The sequence below is a fragment of the Taudactylus pleione genome, unplaced genomic scaffold (genome assembly GCF_031769625.1).
Source record: "Taudactylus pleione unplaced genomic scaffold, aTauple2 ptg000016l, whole genome shotgun sequence".
Classification (NCBI taxonomy): Eukaryota; Metazoa; Chordata; class Amphibia; order Anura; family Myobatrachidae; genus Taudactylus; species Taudactylus pleione.
In genome coordinates this window covers 51,663,938-51,688,498 of record NW_028284418.1, presented here as the reverse complement: position 1 = coordinate 51,688,498, position 24,561 = coordinate 51,663,938, and the positions used below count along the sequence as shown (strand labels likewise).

Genomic DNA, 24,561 nt, shown 5'->3' with positions numbered 1-24,561 from the left:
GTTTGCAAGCAAACTAGGATGCCTATATGAGAAGCCCCTAATGTATTGTCCACAAGTCAGATTACTATTTTGCTACTTGGATTGAGACTAGAATCTTTTTATTTAATCACATATAGGTTTAAAACTACTGTTATTACATGGTGGTGCAGTGCACTGCACTGCTGTCATGAATTGGATTCCAACTGGAGCCCTATCTGTTGGTAGTTTGTACATTATCCCTGTGTCTGAAGGGGTTTCCTTTGGCTACTCCAGTTTCCTCCCACAATCAACAGTCAACTGGCTTATATCAGATAAACATTATTGCAAGCTCCACTCCTGAGAAAGACTAAATATTCTCTGTAAAGTTGAGTGTAATGTGTTAATAACTACCATAAAATAGCCCACTAAATTAAGCATCAACACAAAATAGAATATTTAATTGTAAAGGATAAAAGTTCATATTAATGTTTTTGCTCATCAATAACATCTTTACAAATATGTTAAACTTAGGGAGGTGGAGTTTCAGCTCCAATAGTTTTTACTATTTAATGCCTACTCCTCAGCCTCCCCTGTAAAACCAGTCGGCAGTGTCCCCCAGATAGGAAGAAGGATGAATTACATCTTATTGTGACAAGGTTGCACAGCTTTGTTGCTATGAATTGTTATGTCTTTAGCATGTTGCTGCGTTTTGATAAACCTCTTCATCAGGAATTAGAAACGGCAGTTGCAGATTTTAAAAGCAAAGTATTAAAGAACTGAAATAATTACATAAGAATACCCTTATTTAAATAGATTGTATCACTGGATGTCTGTATTTAATAATATTGTATTGAATTCTAAATAGCTCCTTATAAAATTGTATACTTTTAATAGCTTATCATAAGTATATGTTAGAGATTTCAAATAGGATTACTCTTTTTTTTAAAAGAAAAACTAACTATATCAACAGAATTAGACAACCACAAAACTATATGTAATCCAATCCCAGTGTAATGTATAGATTACATTTACAGATTTATAGGAGTGATGTCTGCAGACTAAGCTGGGTGTGAAGTGTTTAGAACAAGGAATGTTTAGTTACATGTGTGAACTGTTTCAGCTGCAGGTTTATTTACTGAAAATGAATGAACACAAATTTAACACGATTACCACATACAATTTGTGCCCTAAAGGTTTTAAGTAGCAATAAACTTCTTACGTATAAGGAATATATTGCCGGCTCCATGTTTTCTAAATCTCGCTCCAGTGGAGAGAATAAGTGGTGCATTGGACAGCCCTTATCCCATAGCACGGGTGGTTTTACCACATAGCCACAGCCACCGTTTGCTTCAAACATTGCAGCATTCAAATGCAGAGAGAGATCTGAAATGGAAAGTCTGATGAGTCTTGAAACTAGACATTATTTCCATCTATCAAACATAGAGTAGCAAGCAACAACGATAGAACGCTGAATAATGACATTATTATAGTACATTATGTCAAGTGGTTAGCTCAGGAGATGTATAAATGCAAGCTTGTAGAAATCCATGACATCCACAGATACAAGCAACAGTATCATATCAGGCCAGTCTCCAGTACCGCTAGTGATAGAAGATAACACAGCAGGGGAAAAGGACCTTACATTCTGTCTCACATAAAAATACATTTTACTAGAATGTGAATTCATATTTACACTTTTTTTTTCTAAGTTACAAAGGAACCAATGCCAACATGCTAGCATGGAAGGTATCATCAGACAGATACTAAACATATATCTCAGCTCAGGTGACATTTCTTTAAGACGTTCTACATTGGCTTTTCATTTGCATATTACAGCCAAGGCCAAAAGTTCTGAGAACGACACAAGTATTGGTTTTCACATAGTCTGCTGCTTCAGTTTTTATGATGGCAATTTGCATATACTCCAGAATATCATGAAGAGTGATCAGATCAATTGCAATTAATTGCAAAGTCCCTCTTTGCCATGACAATTAACTTAATCCCAAAAGCAGCATTTCCACTGCATTTCAGCCCTGCCACAAAAGTACCAGCTGACATCATGTCAGTGATTCTCTCGTTAACACAGGTGAGTGTGTTGACGAGGACAAGGCTGGAGATCACTCTGTCATGCTGATTGAGTTAGAATAACAGACTGAAAGCTTTAAAAGGAGGGTGGAGCTTGAAATCATTGTTCTTCCTCTGTTAACCATGGTTACCTGCAAGGAAACATGTGCAGTCATCATTGCTTTGCACAAAAAGGGCTTCACCAGCAATGATATTGCTGCTAGTAAGATTGCGCCTAAATCAACCATTTATCGGATCATCAAGAACTTCAAGGAGAGAGGTTCAATAGTTGTGAAGAAGGCTTCAGGGAACCGAAGAATGTCCAGCAAGCTCCAGGACCATCTCCTACAGTTGATTCAGCTGCGGGATTGGGGCAGCACAAGTGCAGAGCTTGCTCAGGAATGGCAGCAGGCAGGTTTGAGTGCATCTTCACGCACAGTGAGGTGAAGACTTTTGGAGGATAGCCTGGTTTCAAGAAGGGCAGCGAACAAGCCACTTCTCTCCAGGAAAAACATCAGGGACAGACTAATATTCTGCAAAAGGTGCAGGGATTGGACTGCTGAGGACAAGGGTAAAATTATTTTCTCTGATGAATTCCCTTTCAGATTGTTTGGGACATCTGGAAAAACGCTTGTCCGGAGAAGGAAAGGTGAGCGCTACCATCATTCCTGTGTCAGGCCAACAGTACAGCATCCTGAGACCATTCATGTGTGGGGTTGCCTCTCAGCCAAGGGAGTGGGCACAATTTTGCCTAAGAATACAGCCATGAATAAAGAATGGTACCAAACATCCTCAAAGAGCAACTTCTCCCAAGCATCCAAGAACAGTTTGGTGATGAACAATGCCTTTTCCAGCATGATGGAGCACCTTGCCATAAGGCAACAGTGATAACTAAGTGACTCTGGGAACAAAAACCCACAAATTCTGACAAACTCTAAGCATTTATTAGGCAAGAATGGGCGGCCATCAGTCAGTATGTGGCCCATAAGTTGAGTGACAGCTTGTCAGGGCGAATTGCAGAGGTCTTGAAAAAGAAGGGTCAACACTGCAAATATTGACTCTTTGCATAAACTTAATGTAAGCATCAATAAAAGCCTTTGACACTTATGAAATGCTTGTAATTTTATTTCAGTATACCATAGTAACATCTGACAAAAAGGTCTAAAAACACTGAAGCAGCAAATTCTGTGAAAACCAATACTTGTGTCATTCTCAAAACTTTTGGCCATGACTGTACAAGGATCATAAAAAATAAATAAAAGTAAGCAGTGTTCTTCTTTTCACGCTGTCAGACTGGCTGTCTGTGCCAAAAGTGAAGTCAGACTGTCAGCATACGCAATGCAGGAGAGATAGAGCAAGCCGGCCCATGATTCACTAAGGAACGCAACTGCGAATGCAATAGCGATTACGCACGCAGTTCAACTGCGATAGTATGCTAATCAATTGCGATCCCAATGCCACTGCTACACTACATAAGGACGCCCACTTTAACTTACACACTTCCGTAATGTTTAGCAAGACTGCAAAACCATCGGTACAATGGAGTACCATCGCAGCCTCACGCACACTTGCACAAGCCCTGACCTTGCTTCAGAAATTGTTAACTTCCACGCACGCCATCAGGCACCAGGCTGCGTAGGTCATTGCAGTGGATAATTTATGCACGCCCCTGCAACGGTGTACAAACGCACTGGTTTGCCTGCATAAATGCACTCTCCTGGGCAAATGGTTCTTTTTCTGTTTTCCTTTGCTCATTCAGTGTATTAAGTAGAAGAAAAACAATCCAGAACTTGGTGACCGGTCCTCTTTAGTACTTTAAACAACACAAAATAATCACAAAATTGGTAGTTTGCACAGTCAGTGATATCATTCTGCAAATGCATGTGTCTAACATCTGAAAACAACCAGCAGTCACATCATTTCATTTAACGTTTGCCAAACTAACAGTAATTACAGAGGGAATATAGAGGAGCAACAGCACACAAGTTACCAGAGCGCCAATGTACTTATGTGCAAAGTCCACTATGACTCAGTACAGCATACCCTTATGAAAAAGTGGTATAGTCACACTTCTTTGCCTAGTAGGACGAGCTTTGGCTCCATAATAACTTTATCACAAGTGTTGTGCTGCATTAATATTGGAACTATACTTTTTTTTATTTACAGCACATGTATCATCAACTATATATATTAGCATTGGCAAAGGCAGTATTGCTTCTAAAAAATGTATTCCTGGCTCAGCAAGGTTATATGGACTTCTCATACTATTGTTTAGAAGTTTTCTGGGCACAGTGATTTATACATTGAATCATCTAAAGCAGGGGTTCCCAACCACGGTCCTCAAGGCACACTAACAGTCCTGGTTTATGGATAGCAACATGGCTATCACTAAAACCAGGACTGTTAGTGTGCCTTGAGGACCGAGGTTGGGAATGACTGATCTAAAGTATAGAAAAGTAATCACTGATTATTTTTGTACCTGCTTCTGAATATACAGAATGTATTAATAATATAGTTAAAATTATCAGCTTTTAAAACATGATCCGTATAAGTCAATATAATATGGAGGAGAAAGTAATAAAGCAACGGATCACCGCAATTACCCGATCCCCAGAGGCTGGGGTCAGGGCATCAGTGAAATCCAACATGTTGGATATTACTATTTGCCTATCACAATAAAAATATGATCGTGATCAGCAAATTGCACCGATTTCCCGACTGATTGGCGACTATCGAAATGCCGACCGGCGGTTCCGGTCCCATCAGGGAATCGGCCGCCAGATGTATGGGGCCCTAAAGACCTCTTACAAAATGTGGTGCAAATTGCACCATTATATATGTCAAAACCAAGTACTGACCAGCAAAGAGTTAAGTGGCCCATTCATAGAGCTATTCTATTTGGTCATTTAAGACTGCGTTGAAAAGAAATTGATGCAAATGTGAGCAATTCTGATCAACACTGGATCAGGAACAAAATGAACGCTGACCGCAATCTGACTTTGTAAGTGGTTATTAGGCAAGCGCATTATTTGACAGTTTTAGCCAAGTTCCTGATTTGTCCAATTTGTCTGCACATTTGTGTGGGCAAAAATAGACAAGACCTGTTTGCTAAGCTTCTGGCCTGACCATGTATGAGCAACTTCAACCTGTAAAAGATAAAGTGTACTTAGGAACTAAGGGCCTGATTCAGAGCCGGACGCTCTGACCAGAGCGCTCGCTCTGAATCAGTGCCCTCCTACCTGAAAATGGAGCGGCCTCCTGGCCGCTCGCATAGCTGTGGGTGACCACCCACAGCATATGCGAGCGGCCAAAAAGATGGTCGCGATGGTCAAGACCATCGCGACCGTCGGGCTTGCGACGAGACCCTGCGGTAGGGTCTCGGTGACCGCAAGCCCTGGAGTGATTTTGGCTCTATCAGAACCAAAATCACTCCCACTGACATCACTAGTGATGTCAGTGGGGCCGGACCCAGACGGGAACGCCTACCGTCTGGCAGCCAAGCCCCCGGCACGCCCACCAAAGGTCACCATCGACAGTCAGTCACCATCGACAGCACGCCCCCTTTGGTGCGAGACCCGGAGCGACAGCCTGGCTGTCGCTGTCCGGGTCTCACGCATGCCCACGACGGAGCTCCCTCCGTCATGCGCATGCGCATTGGGGTAACATCGACCCGCTTGCGAGCGGGTCTGAATGACCCCCTAAATTCAGTAAGGTAAGGTGTGCTTATAATATTTACCTACAAAAAAATTCAGCATAAAACAAATCTAAATAAAATCTTCATCAATCACAGTAAATGCAGGTGTACAGTAAAAAACTACGTATCTTCAAAACATGATGTACTGTACCTTACAATTTACTGTTACATAAATTTCAAATAAAAACACAAAGGAACCAGCAATGTGATACAGTTCAGGCTGCAGGATAATAACAAAGAGACTGGGAAAGGCACTTGTTAGGTTTGCTGTCATTACAATATGGTAAGAAGAGTAAAGTTTACATTGAGGGAAAAACCAAAGTGAAACAATATCTGGGTATTAAAACAAGCAGTGAGAGCAGTTTTTGTTCTCAGGATATGTGAATAATGATGATCAAAGTTTACATTCAGTATTCACCCATTTGAACCAGATGTGGCCATATACAGGGGTTAGCTATATACAAGGGCAATAGATCATAAATATTAAGTAAAAGGACGAGGGGGGGGAAGAATTCCACCTCCAATCCAGATGCTGACATCATTCCGGCCACTTGGATGCAGGCCACAAGAAACAAACATGAGACTTTCTAATCTATAAGGTTTAACATTACAATGTAACATAAATGTACCTTGTTAATAGCACCTCCAGTAATGTCATATCAAACTCATTGACAGTAAATGGGAAGAATTTGTGAGAAATATCTTGAAGGGTTTAGAGATTCTACACAAAGATGTGGTTTGTAAAAAAAAAAAAAAATGCAGCCGCAGCTTGGCTTACATTTAGCGAGGTACAGAATAATGTTGGCAAAGTTTGCAGGTGTTCTACAGTGCACGGATATTTTTACAAACTCTTCTCAATCTACATAGCATCATCTAAACTACTGAGGTCGTGATGTAGCGTAAGAATGTGTACACATGTAATGCTGTTCTTATATCATGAATAACCACAAGCGCTGGAAACAGAAAGGCTGAATGTTGAGGTTCTTTTAAGCTACATTAAAAAATTAAAAACCAGCAGATAATCAGAAAGCAAATTCAGCATGTGTCATAGGCCCTCATTCAGAGCCGTACGCTCTGAGCAGAGCGCACACTCTGAATGAGGGCCGCCCTCCATAATTCTGGAGCGTCCTCCTGGCCGCTCGTATAGCTGTGGGTCACCACCCACAGCCTATACGAGCGTGCAGTTTGATGGCCGCGATGGTCGTGACCATCGCGACCATCGAAACTGCGAGCCGGAGCCTGCGGTTGAGGTTTTCAACCGCAAGGCCCGGAGTGATTTTGGCTCTATCAGAGCCAAAATCACTCCCACTGACATCACTAGTGATGTCAGTGGGCCGGCTTCTGACGGTAGGCGTTCCCTTGGGAACGCCCCCGTCAGGGATGCACGCCCCCGGCACGCCCACCAACATCGACAACACGCCCCCTTTGATCAGACACAACGAGCGAAGGACTTTCCTTCGCTCGTCGCGTCTGGCGCATGCGCACGACGGTGCTCCCGCCGTCGTGCGCATGCGCAGTGCACAACATCGACCCACTTGCGAGCGTACAGCCGCTTGCGAGTGGGTCTGAATCAGGCCCATAGTTTGTACACAAAGGCGTTATTTCATCTGTACACCTTCAATTCCGGTGAACAGTCTATAACTAAAGCAAATGATGGAACAGCCATGGGTGAAAGAAGATGCTCATCGCTCTCTGTCCCTGCTCCATCATCCACTTTGCTAAGACGACACTACACTGCCAGCTCTCTAAAAAGAACCGTGATCTCATAGTGATCCTTAACCTAGCTTGACCACGGAGATTCAGCCTAATAGCACATCCTCGCGAATAATGCAATAAACTAATTTTTTACGAATATTGTGAGCAACTTACCATCAGTTTGGTAGTTTAGTGCAACCAATTGTATTCCATGAAGCCAGAATAAAAGAGGATTAGGATTTGAAGAGTCAATGCGTGTAGCGGCTGGATAAGTCCTTAATAACTGATATGAGGTGTGCTGAATCAGCTGCTGGGAATACCGTCTGCACAGACGCTTGGCGGCATTTTCATTCAGTGACGAGATGTGATAGCACCTGGGTGTGCGTATAATGGCACTAAGTGAAGTGCTGGGGTTGAAAGGAGGTGAGCACGGCTCCTCCCAGCTCTGCCGTGTGTCAGCTGTGCCTGCAGGCAGAATGTAGTGTCATTAAAATGTACTCTGATTACAAAAAGTGCATGATTTATTATTAATAATAATAATAATCTAAACAGACACTTGTAGTCATTTATGCAACTGAATAAGATAATAAAAAGTCATATTATGTGTGATGGAAGTGCCTTAGTGCAATTATTATATTAGAGTAGAACATACAGCCATTACCTTTTCCAGATGTTTTGGCCAGGGTTGTTGGTTCCCCGGGGCTTGTTCTACCAGGATTGTTGCCAAAAATGGACTTCCTGCTTTTTCTTTCCTTTCCTCTGCCAGATCCACATGGGTTTAACGTAGGAAGGCCTGTTCCCATAAAATTAAGACTAATGAACCAAACAAGCAGACCAAGAGGGCAATGACATTTTCCGTGGCCTTTTTAAGAGTACGTTTTATGGAAATGAACCAGCTTGCCCTGCACTACATTACATCACTAATCTCCCATCTATATCTTCTAAATGCAGTTTGCATCTCTAGCAGGCTAGGGCAAAGAACGGCTAATAATAGGATGATTATAATGTAACATGCATTGATGAATATATACGCAAGGGACTACTTATAAAATAATTGCATAATATTAATCTTGTAATAAAAATAATAGAAAAGGCAATTTTTTTTTTAATTTGAAAAACACTGCACACAAATAATATAAATCTGTCACAAAAAGTTCTTCAATGAAAACGAGATATTATCTTACACCCGCACTTAACTGCTGGATATTATACTTTACAATTTCAATGTTACATGTGTAGTTATGCTGCAATAAACAGAGCACAACAATTCTGTTTTTTACCCTCCCTATTTATTTCCTTAAGTCACGGCTGGTAACTTAAAGTGGGTGACCCGGTGTATACAGCCGTAATAATAGCTTACAATATTTTTCACCTATCTTTTTTATTTCCTGCAATTCCTAAAACAAATTAGTAATCGGCACAAATCTAATATCCTAATATATTTTTTTTATTGAACAACGCTTATTAAAAGGTGTCTGAAAAGGACCAGACCCTGTGCAGTAAACTCTCTGCAAAACTTGATCAACTCTGTAACGTTTTCTCTAATACGCTCTAAAATGTTATTGTTCATATGTTTTTTTTCCCCCAGAATACAGTATATAGTTTACATCTACTTTCTATAAATAACATCAGGTGGAAACCATATCCACTGCAGTAAGGCTGGGAACTGGTCAGTGCAAAATCTAAAGTAAAACACTGAATCCTAAGCTGGGGGCGCATGCTGTGATATCACAGTCAATATTGCACATTCAACCCCACATTTCAGAGTTTGGCCCTAGAATTACTTTGATACCCGATAAGAATGGATAAGTACCTGGAAGACGATCAATAGTGACCTATGTGTGCTGTCACTTTCTAACAACACTAAAGGTGCCTACACACTTCGCGATGTGCTTACAATGCGATATCGTGAACATTTTCCCTTGAACTCTCCCCGGCAGCTCCCCGACACTCCAGGACACAATGTGCAGCAGAAGCTGCGCAATGTGTCACAAGATCTACTGTGCACGATCTGAAGATTTGCCGATCTTTAGATCATGCAGGATTTATATGATACATTTATATGTAACAATTTAGATTTTACTTACTAATATGCAAATGTTTGGAAAATGTGACAGTTTGTTTGAGTCCTGTCTGTGATAAATGTTACAATCATCTAAGCAAGCCATCGCAGATATCAGATAATACTTTTTTGTAAAAATGAACAAATGTACAATATTAGTACATGCAAATCCATTACTAATTTGATCTTTGGCATGCATGTTGTTTATTTTCATATTTAAAACTGTGCTAGTGCGTGTGAAATGGTGTATGTTAATATGGGTAATTTACGTAGGAACCTAGTTTCCATGTTGTTATACTAATTGTGTATGTGGGTAACCGCTGTGTATATTTACACTTAGAAAGTTACTAGGACATTCTTTTTTCTTTGGTGTTTTTCCTCGGTGTAGTCTTACAACAGTGTATTTACCCAGAGTGCTAATAAAACATGCTATTACCTAAATGTGAATCTAATCTAAACTAATCTTCCAGCATTTTAGATACTTCAAAAGAAGAGGGGATATTTATTGATTTGGCGTACATCCGGACATACCACAACCTGCAGTCAACATTCCGAATGCTGCCAAGGGACGACAAGATAGATTGTTCAACTTACCGGGAAATTTCACAGCTTGGCAGTAGATGATAAGGTCTGATAGCTCTGGGGCTATCTGTCTGCTTTCTTTCTTGTTTTGAGGAAGATAAAACTCTTCGTCCAATTCCATGTCGTAGACCTATACACACAATAAACAGACCTATGTCTAGGGTCAGATGATAGCTCATTCGTTGTGCACCAGATAAGTAGACTTGCAGGATCACCCTTCACTGTAAAGGTCCATTTTGGATATGTGGTTGTACACACTACTTTTATTCAAAACGGTTTTAAAATACATTTTTGCCATTTTTTACCCCTATTTATTCGGCCAGAAAGAAGATATATGACAAAGAATACCTTTCCTTTGTTGCTAATGATGCTGCCATCAGTCTTCTTGATCCTTTTAGGAGCCTCCTCATTATATTCAAATTGCAGTTTGTCATTGCATGGCTTACTTTCAGGACGGTCGTCAAGTATATTATCTGCAAGGAAATCAATCTGTAGGTGAGAACAGCAGCAGCGATATTCTCTCCTGGTATTTACACTGCACTTATAACTAGTTGGCTCGCTGTAAAAATAAAACACACACCTCAGTAGTTACCTCTTTAGCTATTCAATGGGCACAACTGGCAAACATTCAAGTAACATGCTACACTTCTTAACACCTTTTAGACAGACTATGGTATCTACAATGCTGGTTAGGTATTGCACCACGCCATCAATGGGTAGGCTTACCCGTAAAGCGATTGTCAGAATAGAGGTGAGTACATATTGATGGAGGAATATGCGTAATTACATACAATATCTAGGAATGGGGTGAAATGGTGCAATAAGTGTAGTTAGCACAACCAAGGCACCAATAATTTGGACTATATAGCCAAGAAAAAAGGTTGAAATAATCTTTTCATATGCCACAATAAATAACACATGGGGTTAAGCATGCTTTACATACAGTAATCAGCAAACTGGCCCACCAGCCAACAGGTGCTGTAAGAGTATGGTTTTATCACTGCAGAGCTGTAACGTGCAACAAAGCATACACACAGGCACTGTTACATTATCTAATAAATGAATGATCATCACTAGCATTACTAGCATTATAGGCACATAGACACAGGGCAGATTGTCTATTTATGCTGACTGATCACTTAGTTAATTAACAGGAGATGAATTGTATAAATCCATGCAGTTAGAACATCCAGTCAAATGGCTTTTACCTTCCTGGCTGTTAGGCGCAGGGGAAGCATTAAGGACATCAGCTACAGGAAAAGAGTCAAACAAGCAATCAGAGAAGGAAATGGTGAAAAAGACAGGCAATAGGAGTCATTATAATTCAGTAATTGCCAAAATAAAAAAATAAAATAGTAAGCACTAGAATTGTTACCTGCTAAATATGCACATTTTAAGGATGGATAAAGAAAACCCTACACCAGGAAAATGTATTAAAGACAGTGGTACACAAAGATAATTAGTTTATTAGTATTGAAGCGTGAGCTTACTGAGCATTACAACAGTGCATATCTTAAAAACATCTCGCCTATAAGAATATTGTAGCTTTAATATTCTAACATTAACCTCTGCAACCAAGCTTTTACAGTGTAATCGCTCCCCCCTCACATCCGCACAGGCAAGCAGCCTTCCGGGCCCACTGCTGCCCAGCACACAGCAGAGCGCTGGGTTGGGGAGACAGGCTGCTGGCAGGTAAGAGGGTGGGTGAGCGGCGGCGGACTGGAACCCCTCCAACAAGCCCAGGTAATTAGTGCCCGCCCCTCCCTTCCCTCTCAGCGCCCCGGGTTGCAACGCAAGGGCTGGAAAGACATTTGTTTTTACATTTACATGTAATGTGCAGATCATGAAGGCAAACTATTATGATATTTGCTCAGGGCCCAGTAATGTCTAAAAGCTGCTCTGATGACCTTAATTCAAATAAGCCTGTTGGTAGGTGTGAAAATGCAGGTGATGTCTGTGCCCGGGGTCTGTAACTGCATGTTACAAAATATATTGCCAGTCAAAGAGAAGCAGACGAGACATTGAGAATACAAAATGTTAACTTAAAGTAAATAATAGCCTATTTACTGATATATGTCAATGAAGAGAGCCAGGGTTAGCGAAAGCAGCTGAAAAAAAAACAAGCTAACTGAAAACTACTGAAAAGAACATGAAAAAAACAAAATAAGGCTGCGCTACACCTATATACTCTATAAGGAATGCAAGCCTGGGGGTGGATAGGGATTCACCTTCCCTACTGTAATGTTTGAGAAATAGAACAAAAGAAAATGCCGCCCTGGTGCTTCACTTATAGACAAAAAAATAAATAAATATATATATATATAAATTTCAAACCACAAATGGTAATTAGGTAAAAAAGTAATTTATTATTTATAGTATCTAAAGTATCTGGTAAATATATACCGGTATATGTATCTAATAAATGATGCACAATGAACACACAAACATGAAACAAAAAACATAAAGCAAACAGTGCAGGTATGGTATAAGGGTAGGATACACCACTGGGCAGGACGCTCACAAGCGGGTCGATGGTACCCAAATGCGCATGCGCACGACGGAGGGAGCTCCGTCGTGCGCATGCGCGAGACCAGGATAGCGACAGCCAAGCTGTCGCTCCGGGTCTTGCACCAAAGGGGGCGTGCTGTCGATGGTGAGTGACAGCACGCCCCCTTTGATGGGCGTGCCCGGGGGCGTGGCTGCCAGACGGAGGCGTTCCCATGGGAACGCCTACCGTCTGGGTCCGGCCCCACTGATATCACTAATGATCTTGCACCAAAGGGGGCGTGCTGTCGATGGTGAGTGAAAGCACGCCCCCTTTGGTGGGCGTGCCTGCCAGACGGAGGCGTTCCCATGGGAACACCAACCGTCTGGGTCCGGCCCCACTGACATCACTAGTGATGTCAGTGGGAGTGATTTTGGCTCTGATACAGCCAAAATCACTCCTGGTCTTGCGGCAGCAAGACCCTACCGCAGGGTCTCGTCGCAAGCCCGATGGTTGCGATGGTCTTGACCATCGCGACCATCATCATGGACGCTCGCATAAGCTGTGGGTGGTAACTCACAGCTATGCGAGCGTCCAAGAGGCCGCTCCAAGTTTAGGTAGGAGGGCCCTGATTCAGAGTGAGCACTCTGGTCAGAGCATCCGGCTCTGAATCAGGCCCTGAGTGCGGTCAAGAGTCTCCACACTGATGTGTTGTATTATGAGGAATATTCCATCTAAACAGTCAATGTCCTTAGGATAAGGTAACACCTTAATAAAGATGCGGCAGCTGATACACTGATGCGGTATAAATCCACGTGAAGGTGTAAAGGTAAAATCCTCACCGTTGTTGTGCTGCGCTGGGTCGCTTACAGGAACAAGTGAACAAAGGTGGTTTGCTGGCAAACACTTACCTCGCTGTCATCAACATGTTTCACCCAGTAACTGGGCTTCATCAGGATGGCGAGTTTCTGCAACCTCTGCACTCTATATACCCACTGGTAAGCCCTCCTACTCACTCCACATGTTGGGAGTTGTCACTTCCGCCCGGTTCAACCATGTTCAGTTCCGTCCAGCTGGGTGTACTTCCAACCGGTCGATGATGTCACTTCCGTCAGACTCGGCCTCATTTACTTCCGCCTGGCTTGTCAGGACTTGTTGTAATCTGGATATTCTTCAATACGCATATGGATGTAATGATCTCATTGGGTGAAACAGGTCATGTGGGGAAGGCGACGGAGTTTCGGTAATAACCCCAAATATAATAGTCATATGAAATGTGGGCACATAGAAATTATTTCCGCCCTTGATACGAGCCACGTCTCTAGAGTAAATTGATGATTTCCTGCTGATTGTGAGACTGGACACAACACTTCAGTGTGGAGACTCTTGACCGCACTCAGTTCCAAATTTAAAGGAAGGGAGAGTAAAACGCCCAGTGGTGTATCCTACCCTTATACCATACCTGCACTGTTTGTTTTATGTTTTTTGTTTCATGTTTGTTTGTTCATTTGTGCGTCATTTATTAGATACATATACCGGTATATTTTTACCAGATACTTTAGATACTATAAATAATAAATTACTTTTTTACCTACTTACCATTTGTGGTTTGAAATATATATATATATATATATATATAGATATATATATATTGGTCTATAAGTGAAGCGCCAGGGTTGCATTTTCTTTTGTTCGATTACTGAAAAGAACAGATACTGTATAACAGCTTTGGGTGGAAAAATCCTTTAAGTCAGTTGGCACAAAATAAATTCTGATCATAAATATATTTCTCACCATCTGAAAGAGATTCATAGTCGTAGTCATAGTCGTCTTCATCATCATCTTCCTCCTCGTTGTTGGGGCTGGCATTCATCCCCTGAGTACCATTGCTGGCTTGTGCTTGCATGTGTGCAAGCTGATGAGCCTACAATTAATGTGACAATAGATGGTGTGTTATGCATGAAAACTAAACCTTCGTCTAATATCCATTCCTCTAAAAACCTTAAAGTCAATAAAGAGCTAGCCTAAATGTTATGCCAAGCCAGCGCTAAGGTCTCAGTTTACTGCACGTGTCTCATACAGTACATCATGAAATAAGAGTAATAGTCTGTACATACATAAGGTAATCCACATCATTACAATTTATCATTATAATATATATACGTGAGGAACTCTTCTCGGAACATACATTTAAATTGAAATTCTAACTATGTCTATGTAGAGTAAGCAACATAAATATTGCTTCAAATGTTTTCAATACCTAACTGGCAATAATATTTACGGGTATATTGAGAAAGTATATATTGTTTAACTGTACACTAAACTGGTACCCTTTTAATTTACTGTTTAACGGTCGATATCAAACAAACGAATAACCAGAATAACTATAAATCATTTGAGTCCCATAGCAAAATTCTGAAAGAATGTCTTCTTTCCCGTCTTCAAACAGCTGAAATGTTTGTAAAGGAATATTGATATCTGTTTCTTATGTAAATACTGTGTCTGGATAAGAAAAGCCTAATATACACTTTGTGAATGCATCTGACAAGCACTTTCCTGGAAGCCAATGCATTCCTGGACACAACGTAAACTCTAGAGTAAATGGCACGAGTACCTTTATTCAGTGAGCACACTGACTGTTCATTTCTGATCAGGGGGTCATTGTGGGGCTGCGGATAACTGTAAAATATCAATGACACAAAATATGGGCCCAGATCCCAGAGAAAATACACAGCCAGGTGCCAACAGCTACTGCATGAGCTGCTTTATCCGTAATAATAGTCTTCATCTTTTACAGACATCTGCTCAAACTAAACGCACCATATTATGCAGTGCAAATTACAACACACGGAAATAGTATTGATATAAATATATATCCGATACTACTGTAGTAGAATGAATATCAAGCAGGGAAGCCACTCCCATTTAAGCACTAAAAAGTTCAAATGTATTCAGTACTTGAGCACTACATTAAGTGTCATTATCACTGTTACAGTTCAGTTCTAAAGCAGGATATAGGGTTAAATTTACAAACGAACAGACACATGTGGATTATCACATTCATAAAGCAAAAATTCAGTGTCCGTATCGAGAGTTTCAAAAACAAACGAGACAAAAACACCTGATCCATACAATTCAACAGGACGATCTGTGTCCACTGATGTTCTACAAAAGACAATTTAATGGTATATAACAATATTCCTATTCATCATGGCTATCAGTGGGGAGCACAGTTGCTATTTGATATCACACATCTCGCTGGCTTGTCCACAGTGGCGTAAGTTCATCCCAGATGCCCGGAGGCAAGTTATAATTTGGTGCCCCCCCCCGTCACAGTCGCTGACACTGTAATATAGCGTTTTGCAAGCAGATACACCCGCAGATGCACACAGAATATAGGCATGCCATGGAGGAGTGAGACCGAGAGCTGTGGGTGAGGGGGGCGCCGGATATTTCACACTGACATAAGAAGCTGCAGAGGAGCAGCAACACCAATGAGTAAGGACAGTATAGATATACAGAGGCGGCAGCTGATGGTCTGATACGGAGCTCTCCACTAGTGTATGGTGGTTTCTCAGGTGTCTGGTAGAGGTGCCATGTATTGGGTGACCGTGACGGTACACTCCGGAGTCTTAGGGGTCTATTTACTAAGCAGTGTTAGGAGACAGAGTGAAAAGTGATAAGAAAGTGATAAGGTACCAGCCAATCAGCTCCCAACTGTTATCTCACAGGCTGTGTTTGAAAAATGACAGTTGGGAGCTGATTGGCTGGTACCTTATCACTTTCTTATCACTTTTCACTCTGTCTCCTAACACTGCTTAGTAAATAGACCCCATAGTTACAGCCCTAAGTGGGGTGAATATATAGTGGGCAATGGAGGAGGTGCCCCTTCAGTGCTGGCGCCCGGCGGCAGGCGCCTCCATTGTCTCCCATAGTTCTGCCCCCGCTTGTCCAGCAAACAAACTGTCTTATATACCTAACTATCCATTTTGTGGTTACACCAACTGCAGCAATCAACACACCTATGGACATTGTGAATAAAAATTCAACCATATATTGAGTAAAGCATGAATATATGGCAATGTCTCAAGATATTTGTAAGACACAAAGATGTGTCCACATACATCTATCCTCCATGCGCTGCAAGTCGCGTTACACATGATGTGTGAGTGCCATGTGACGCAGTAGCGCAGAGTGTCATTTCGTGCGACTTCCCTTAAAATGCGTCCTACTTGCAAAGTGATGAAAATAGGGAACACAATCAGCTTCTGCTGATTAAAATGATATGCACCATGCCTATATTCTGTGTGCGACAAAGGCTGTATCTGCATGCAAAATGCTACGTTACAGTGTCAATGGCTGTGACACTAACGTAGCATTTTGCCTGTAGATATAGCCGCAGTTGCACACAGAATATAGGCATGGTGCATATCATTTTAATCAGCAGAATCTGCTTGTGTGTCTTATTCACATCACCTTGCGAATAGGACAAATTTTTAGGGGAAAAGTTGCATGAAAAGACGATTAGCGCTACAGAGTCGTAACACGGCATGACGCGACTAGTAGGGCTGTTTAACATACAAGGAGGCTAGATGTATGTGGATACATCTGTACACGACCTGCGCACTGAAATAAAGAGGAAATGCAGCGGGCATTGAGAACATTAGGTGCCACCTGTTAAAAACAGGAAGACCAGTTCAGACTCTTAAATGCTATTACCACCTAAACCAGGGTTTCCTAAAGAGGAAAGATCCTCAAGGCACCCTAACAGTCCATGTTTTAAGGATATCCATGGTTGTGCACATATTGGTATAATCAAACTGACTGAGTCACTGAATAAATCACTTGTGTTTAAGCATGGATACCCTTAAAATCTGGACTGTTAGGGTGCCTTGAGGACCAAGTGTAGATCCTAAACATTCTTTGCAACTCTTTAATGGTAGGTGAAGTTTAATTACAACAAGGAGAAACAACAACAAGAAAATGTGTTATGTGACATTTGCTGACTTAGCCGTGTGTAATGAGGCATGATGTCGAGCAGTGAGTTATCCACAGCCAGAAGCCACATGTCAGACACTGACCTTCTGTTTCAAGATATCCACAGGCGTCTGATGTGCTTTCAGTTTCTTGTTCTTTAGCAGGACTTTTTTCCTTAGCTGCCACGGGGAAGGAAGCATTGGGTCATCTGAGAAGTCACTCTCAAACAGGAACTTTGTTACCAACTTTTCGCCAAAGACCGTCTAAAATAGAACATCATTATGTTCTGCTGAAAACCACGCACTTTGTATAATGTAACTAGAAACAGATTAGACCAATGTTTTGCTTTTTTTTTACCTTGAAAATGTCAGCCATCTTACGCTGCTGGGGTAAAGAGCAATGATTCTCTATAGACAGTATGATCGGCATCTCAGAGTTGATGAATGCATTACGGTCAATAGCTTCTATTACATCCTGTTAGATAAAAAAAAAAGACATCCAACTCATAGTCTGGTGCCCCGATCATTAAGTTTCATTATAATGATGGTGCATATCCCCTAAACCATTGCATGCACCACTGTCTCATCACCCAGGCTCGCTCCCAATTCTACAGCGCAGTGGAATTTGGTGGCTCTATATGAATAAATGTTAATAAATACACATACAAAGATGCAAGACACTAAATATCTAGTATGTCTTACTGAATGATATTGGGGTGTGCGCACTGTTCTGCTGAATTTTGCAAGATCACAAGCATATTGGTAACATACTACAATGGAATATGCATCCTAGTCACCATATTATAGCTGATTATAAAAAGCAAGACCTATTAAAGTAAGCAGTTATGAAGAAATAATTAGCCATTATATTAGATTTATAAAACAGGCATTACTGTCCCTGTAAGTGAAGGATATCATTTCCATAAAAGTTATATGTTACACCACCATTAGATATATAGCTCTTTGGCCTTTGTCTATCCCATTTTGCAGAGGTACAGCAATAAATACCAAGTACAGAAGCAGAACTAACACCACTGTAAGGGCGCAGGTGCTATGTGGTCTGGAAATGAGGGATGCTAAGTAATGCTGGTAACGCCCTATACCCTTCTGAGGCCTCTGCTGTCCTTTTCTCTACTCCCCGACACATTTGTGAGCCCAATCGGGCCTTTAGTGCATATGCACCAGACCAGAGCATGGTTGGAAGAGGCGCTCACTCTGCATTTTTAAAACGCAGAGCAAGAGCAATGGAGTCAGGAGTGACGTTGCCAGGCTAACCCCCTCATTTAGCTATGGGCTCTGGCACGGCGCCCACTGCCCATGCTCAGTCAGAGGTAAAGTTATCAGCTGTCTCCCCACTGTTGGTCAGGTAGCCTGAGCAACCAATCCCAATGCTACTGCTGTGTGCATGAAGGCATTTCTGGGTATTACTTGCATCCAACAAATGGTAGGTGTCTTACAGTCACAACAGCATATACAGTAAAAGACGACTATTAAGCTGTCTGATAAATGATGACTCACCTTAAAGGGGATTTTAGTGGTAAGTGTGTGCCCGTGATATATAATAGGCGTGCCATCATCTCCATCCCAGCAGTCCAATTCAACACTTCTGCAGCCTTGTAAAAGAACCTAAAAAATAGATGTTTAACCTTTATTCAAATAGATTAAAAGCACTTAATTTTGTTTTTACAAAAATAGGTCAGTTCAAAGTGTTTCTGCTGTCCTCAATGTAGCTGGTACGTCATAACTTAATTTCCTGCGGGAACTGCACATTTAGAATAACAGTTCATGCAGCATGCATGAGAGCAGCACTCTACAATGATCAATATTCTACAATACACAAAGCTATATCTATACAGTTAGCAATATATCAGCTATATCAGGCAGTACATAATTACTTACACGAAAGCGATATAGCAGACGAAGAATGGTTTAAAGATCTAAGAGTGGAAAGGGATACGATGCAGGCAGGTAAGATTACTGTAAAAACCTCATGAGCGTAAAATGTAGTAAACAAAAAAGGTTAATCATATAGCCAATAAGCCAAAAAGATTTAATGTTTCATACATGTTTAGAGCATAAGGCCATGTTCTACCAATTGCAAGTCCTAAAATAAGGGTAAAAAGAAACTGCCAGAGGGTGTTTGAGGGACAAAATCCCTCAATGGAGTCCAAGAATGTAGCCCCGTTTAGGAGCTTGGTAAACAGAGTCCACCAGAAGCTGAAGTTTTCTGCAGACACCGCTTTCAGCTAGACTTGTAATCTATCTAATTATGCAATGTCAGCTATAGTCACCAAAACACAATTTTTTTTAGCTTATGAAAAATTGTGAAACTTGCAAATTGCATAATTTTCGACAGAATTTGAATTTAATTACAACATTAAGACTTCCATTCAAAAGTCTTTTTAAAAGTCAATGTAAGACTTGGCAGTAAGGCTGATTATTGGCCCAATAAGTCATAGCGGGTGAAGTAAAAATGGTCAAATATAGTCACTATTAGATTAAGTTGGCCATGGATAATTGAAGTAGTAATCTTAGGGAATGATGGTCATGTGATGGAATCGGTATCCCTATTCTGCAAAAGTTGTTGTAGTTAATTTGTCAGACATCACTCACAATATATTCAGTATAGATAGGGTTATTTCAGTAGTTCCAAATCAAAGTGCATACAATGTGTACATTGTGTGATTGTATATCGACAGAATCAAGATAAAAACAAGTACTTACACTTTTACAGCTGCTATCACAAAGTCTGTGTGGTGGTTACTCTGCTCAGGGGTTCAGATGGAAACAAGTGCTTGGCAGAAAGGTTCCTACTGGCATAGTGCTAGAACCCTGTAACTCTGCAGTACAATTGATACTAATGGGGTCGGATTCAATTGCTGGTCATGCTGGTGATGCCCACAATCTCGTTCAGGCATATGCCACATTTACGGTAGCCCTGAGATGGCATATTTTTGTACAAACCCCTATGGGGCTGCCAAAACAAAATACCCAATTTTGGGGCAAAATTTGGCCAAATTGGGAGCAATTTGGTGTTCTGTTGCTGGTGTTCCAACACTGTTGCAACAGCACATTGCTGTGCAGTGTTTCCATCTGAATCCCTGAACAGTGTACACAACCACATGGACGCCAATTGCAATAACACCTGTAATATTAAGATTTCAACACTCAACAGAAAGTTATATTGGGAACCCGGTTCTTAGATTTGAAAAATATTGCAAAGATAATGCTGAGTTACCAATTATTTTAGGGCCTGGCCTACTGACTGAGACAAAGCTTATATAGTACAGAATTTATAGGCCATAGGCAAAACACACTTGACTGGGCTGGTTGCAGAAATGGTTGTTTGCAGAGGCAGATCTACTGTGAAACTAATGAAGCTTACCCCTGGAGGGGCCATAAAGCTATTTTTTTTTATTAAGTGAATTTTTCAACAAAATCAATGGAGTTTTTTAAGTCTGTGATATTAAAATAAGGTTATTTTAGTGATAAAATCATAAGCCAATGGGTCGAAATACTTCATATTGACCTTAGAATATGCTCTACAGTAGTGCATGAAGGGGGGATTTCTGAGTATCCAGAACCACCCTCCCCAATCAGTACTGGCCGCAGACACTCTATCTACAGCTCCAACCAGAGGCTGGCTCTTATGAGCCGGCCGGGTGCAGAATAGAGAGCTGCCGTCAATGTGACTGCTGAGTGCAGTACTGCCAGATGCCACTAGAAGCTCCCATCTCCATTTGTGCTGTCCCATCTGCCAGAAGCTGGCTCTGCATTGCTGACCACAATCTTAAAGCTCAGCTGACTCTGGGGGTTTATCCATCTATCTACAGTCTCTCACTCTCTGGGGGGTTTCTACATCTATCTACAGTCTCTCACTCTCTTGTGGGTTTCTACATCTATCTACAGTCTTTCAGTCTCTGGAGAGTTTCTATATCTATCTATCTACAGTCTCTCACTCTCTGGGGGATTTATACATCCATCTATCTACAGTGTCTCACTCTCTTGTGGGTTTCTACATCTATCTACAGTCTTTCACTCTCTGGAGGGTTTGTACATCTATCTATATACAGTCTCTCACTCTCTGGGGGGTTTATACATCTATCTATCTACAGTGTCTCATGCTCTTGTGGGTTTCTACATCTATCTACAGTTTTTCACTCTCTGGAGGGTTTCTACATCTATCTATCTATCTATCTATCTATCTATCTATCTATCTATCTATCTATCTATCTATCTAGTCTCTCACTCTCTGGGGGGTTTCTACATCTCTGCCATTTAGGCCTCAAGGTCCCTGCAAGGTCCTTTGGACCTTGGTGGATGTTGTTTGGACCGTGTTGCTGGTTGCAATGGGGGCCCCATAACAGTTCAAGCTTCTTGGCCCCAAAAATGTAGATCCGCCACTAGTTGTTTGTGCACATCTATTTGTCATACCTGACTGTAGAGCTCCACAGAAGATTCTCCTTTCAGCTGGTGACCAGTAAGGTATGTATTGTGAGAAGATTCAATGAAAAAATATGAAAGAGGTAAGTGGAGTTCCTCTACATTTATCTGAGATTCATCATTTCTTGATGCAAAGTTATCTTTATCCATCAGATACCTGAAATTGTGTAAAATATTAACAAATGAAATACAAACTTGTATATAGTTTTTTTTTTATTTTAAACACGGTGGTAATGACTATTGTACCTTGCAAATCCTTCAAACGACATCAGTCCTTGCTGGCGCATGCTAATGCTTGGCTCAAATTTCTTTAAACATAAAAGAAGAAAATACTATATAAATAATAATAATGCAATTCACAAATTAAAACGCTTCACATGCAATTATGGATATACATCTACAACAACTGTGAATACACGCTTTGATGACCTTACAGCTTATACTTTCAGTGTCAACGTTAACAATAATGATGACAAATTACAGATAGAATAATTTATACAAAACTAGCTGAAGTACCCGGCGTTGCCTGGGCTTAAACCTTCAAGTTATTAAGTAATCAATTAGTTGGATGTAACTGTCAACATTTTAAAAATAATTAGCAGCTTAGCAGCTCTTCCGACACACCCATGAGGAAAGTTCTGCCTGGCGCACTCCATTGTGAGGTCCGACCGGGACCCCAACCACTCCATTAGGCATCCCATACCAATTTCCACTCCTCTGTGAAGTGTTCATCCAAATCCATCCAGTGGAAGGCCCAGAACAGGCTCCTTTGGTCAAAGTTCTGCACAACATACACCAACGGGAGGTCTGACCGGGACCTAATCTTCAAGTTATTAAGTTAGGTATCCCAGACCAATTGCCAGGGATTCCAAACCAATTGTCACCCCTCTGACGTTTTCATCGAAATATATCCAGTGGAAGGCCCAGAACAGGATCCACGTACACCAATGGTCTGACGGGACCTCAACCCCCTAGTATGTTTTCTGGGATCCTATGTTACCACTCGGTAAAGTTTTTGTCCAAATGCATCCAGTGGAAGGCTCAGAACAGGCTCCCTGGGTCAAAGTTCTGCCCAGCATACACCAACAGGGGGCCCGACTGGGATCCTAACCCCTGGCCAGGATCCAACTGGACCACCTCGCATTGGTTTCATCCCAATCGGTGAAGGGGGGTCCGAATGCATAACCGGACAGACAGACAAACAAACAGACCAATGAATTGTATATAGAGACTATTTGGAAACTTCTAAAAAAAATAAAAAGAAAAGAAAACCTGAAATATTGTTGTAAAGCGCATACAAAAACTAAACTTTTTTTGTGTCTCTCTAAATTGCACTATTACTAAAACTCTAACCTGAATAATGCTGAGGACTTCATCATAAGAGTAATGCTCTCCTTGGCAATTGACCAGGAAGTCATTGAACTGCTGTATTCCCATTCCAAATATGCCAAGAGAGGTGCTCTCCACTCCAGTGCCGTTGGTTACAATGCTGGCAGCGGCAATAGCATCCGAAATTTGCCTCTGGTTTTCTGACAGCTGCTGTCTGCTACGGATGAATAGGCCTAAGTCGGACACGTTTCTGGTCAATAAATCTAAAACATGAAACAAAATACTTTAAGAATTTTTCCCTGTTCTATTTACATCACTGTCCTATAAATGAATACACATATTATATTGCATACACTCATATATTACACATTGATAGAGAGACAGACTGGGGGATACTTGTGCATTTTTGCATATTATTTTTAGGTTACAGGTCGCAGTACACCTAGTATTATACATCCCCTTTAATGGAACAATACCTCTGTCATAACCACTAAAATGTATTGTTAGACCTACTAGCTACAACTGTATCTATCATTTCACTTTTATGACAGTAAACAGTAGCCTGTTGGCATGAATTTAATATTGCATTTTTTTTTTATTACATTAAAATATTAATAGTACCTCCAATGTAAAACCTATAGCCTACAGTTGACAATACGTATATGGAGAGGTATATTTCCCTTCCTGGAATATAACATAAATGGATTATGTTTATAAAAAACTAACTGAAATCAGTGATGATATAGAAATGAATTCTGGAGTTTGAGCATCTGCACAATCATGGACAAACATCTGCTCATGGTTTGTTATGTTGATATGGATGCGTCCTCATAACCTAGCCTCAAAAAGCTATGCGGCATGAGATGCCTGGTACCAGGGAGCCGCCAGGTGCCCTGTGACTTGGCTTGCGCAGAGTGTCTTTTTTGCCCAACGGAAATTGGAGTGGAAAAAAGCAGCGGTTGCTGCATCATAGCACTTTGTATACAGATTCAGACTCAGTCGCACACAGATATACAAGTGTCGCATATCAAATTAATCAGTGCAGTCTCATGTTTGTTGCATCCGTTAGCAACTAATGGAGCATACACACGGTCAGATTTGTCAGACTTGTCAGATTTGTCAGATGAACGACTGAACGATTTGAACGATTTTACCAAAGTTTTGAACGATTTGAACGATTTGAACAATTGAACGATTTTTGACTGCATTAAAATGAATGGAATCGTCCAAGTCTGACTGCAAACCCATCAGATGTCAGATATCGTTATCTGAC

At 41.1% G+C, this 24,561-nt stretch overlaps 1 protein-coding gene across 1 annotated transcript in view; it reads right to left on the bottom strand.

The window, feature by feature from the left end:
• The window catches only part of PLCE1 (phospholipase C epsilon 1), a 415,545-nt gene that overhangs the window by 42,573 nt on the left and 348,411 nt on the right, over positions 1-24,561 (bottom strand). Inside the window, exons 16-28 of the mRNA XM_088476428.1 lie at positions 23,313-23,551; positions 22,206-22,267; positions 21,951-22,116; positions 19,035-19,142; positions 17,875-17,991; positions 17,622-17,780; positions 14,335-14,464; positions 11,264-11,305; positions 10,404-10,528; positions 10,068-10,185; positions 8,073-8,204; positions 7,586-7,876; positions 1,178-1,341 (exon numbers count right to left, since the gene is read on the bottom strand). Coding sequence (XP_088332554.1) covers positions 1,178-1,341; positions 7,586-7,876; positions 8,073-8,204; positions 10,068-10,185; positions 10,404-10,528; positions 11,264-11,305; positions 14,335-14,464; positions 17,622-17,780; positions 17,875-17,991; positions 19,035-19,142; positions 21,951-22,116; positions 22,206-22,267; positions 23,313-23,551 — 1,853 coding nt within the window. The remainder of the gene's footprint in view (positions 1-1,177; positions 1,342-7,585; positions 7,877-8,072; positions 8,205-10,067; positions 10,186-10,403; positions 10,529-11,263; positions 11,306-14,334; positions 14,465-17,621; positions 17,781-17,874; positions 17,992-19,034; positions 19,143-21,950; positions 22,117-22,205; positions 22,268-23,312; positions 23,552-24,561) is intronic.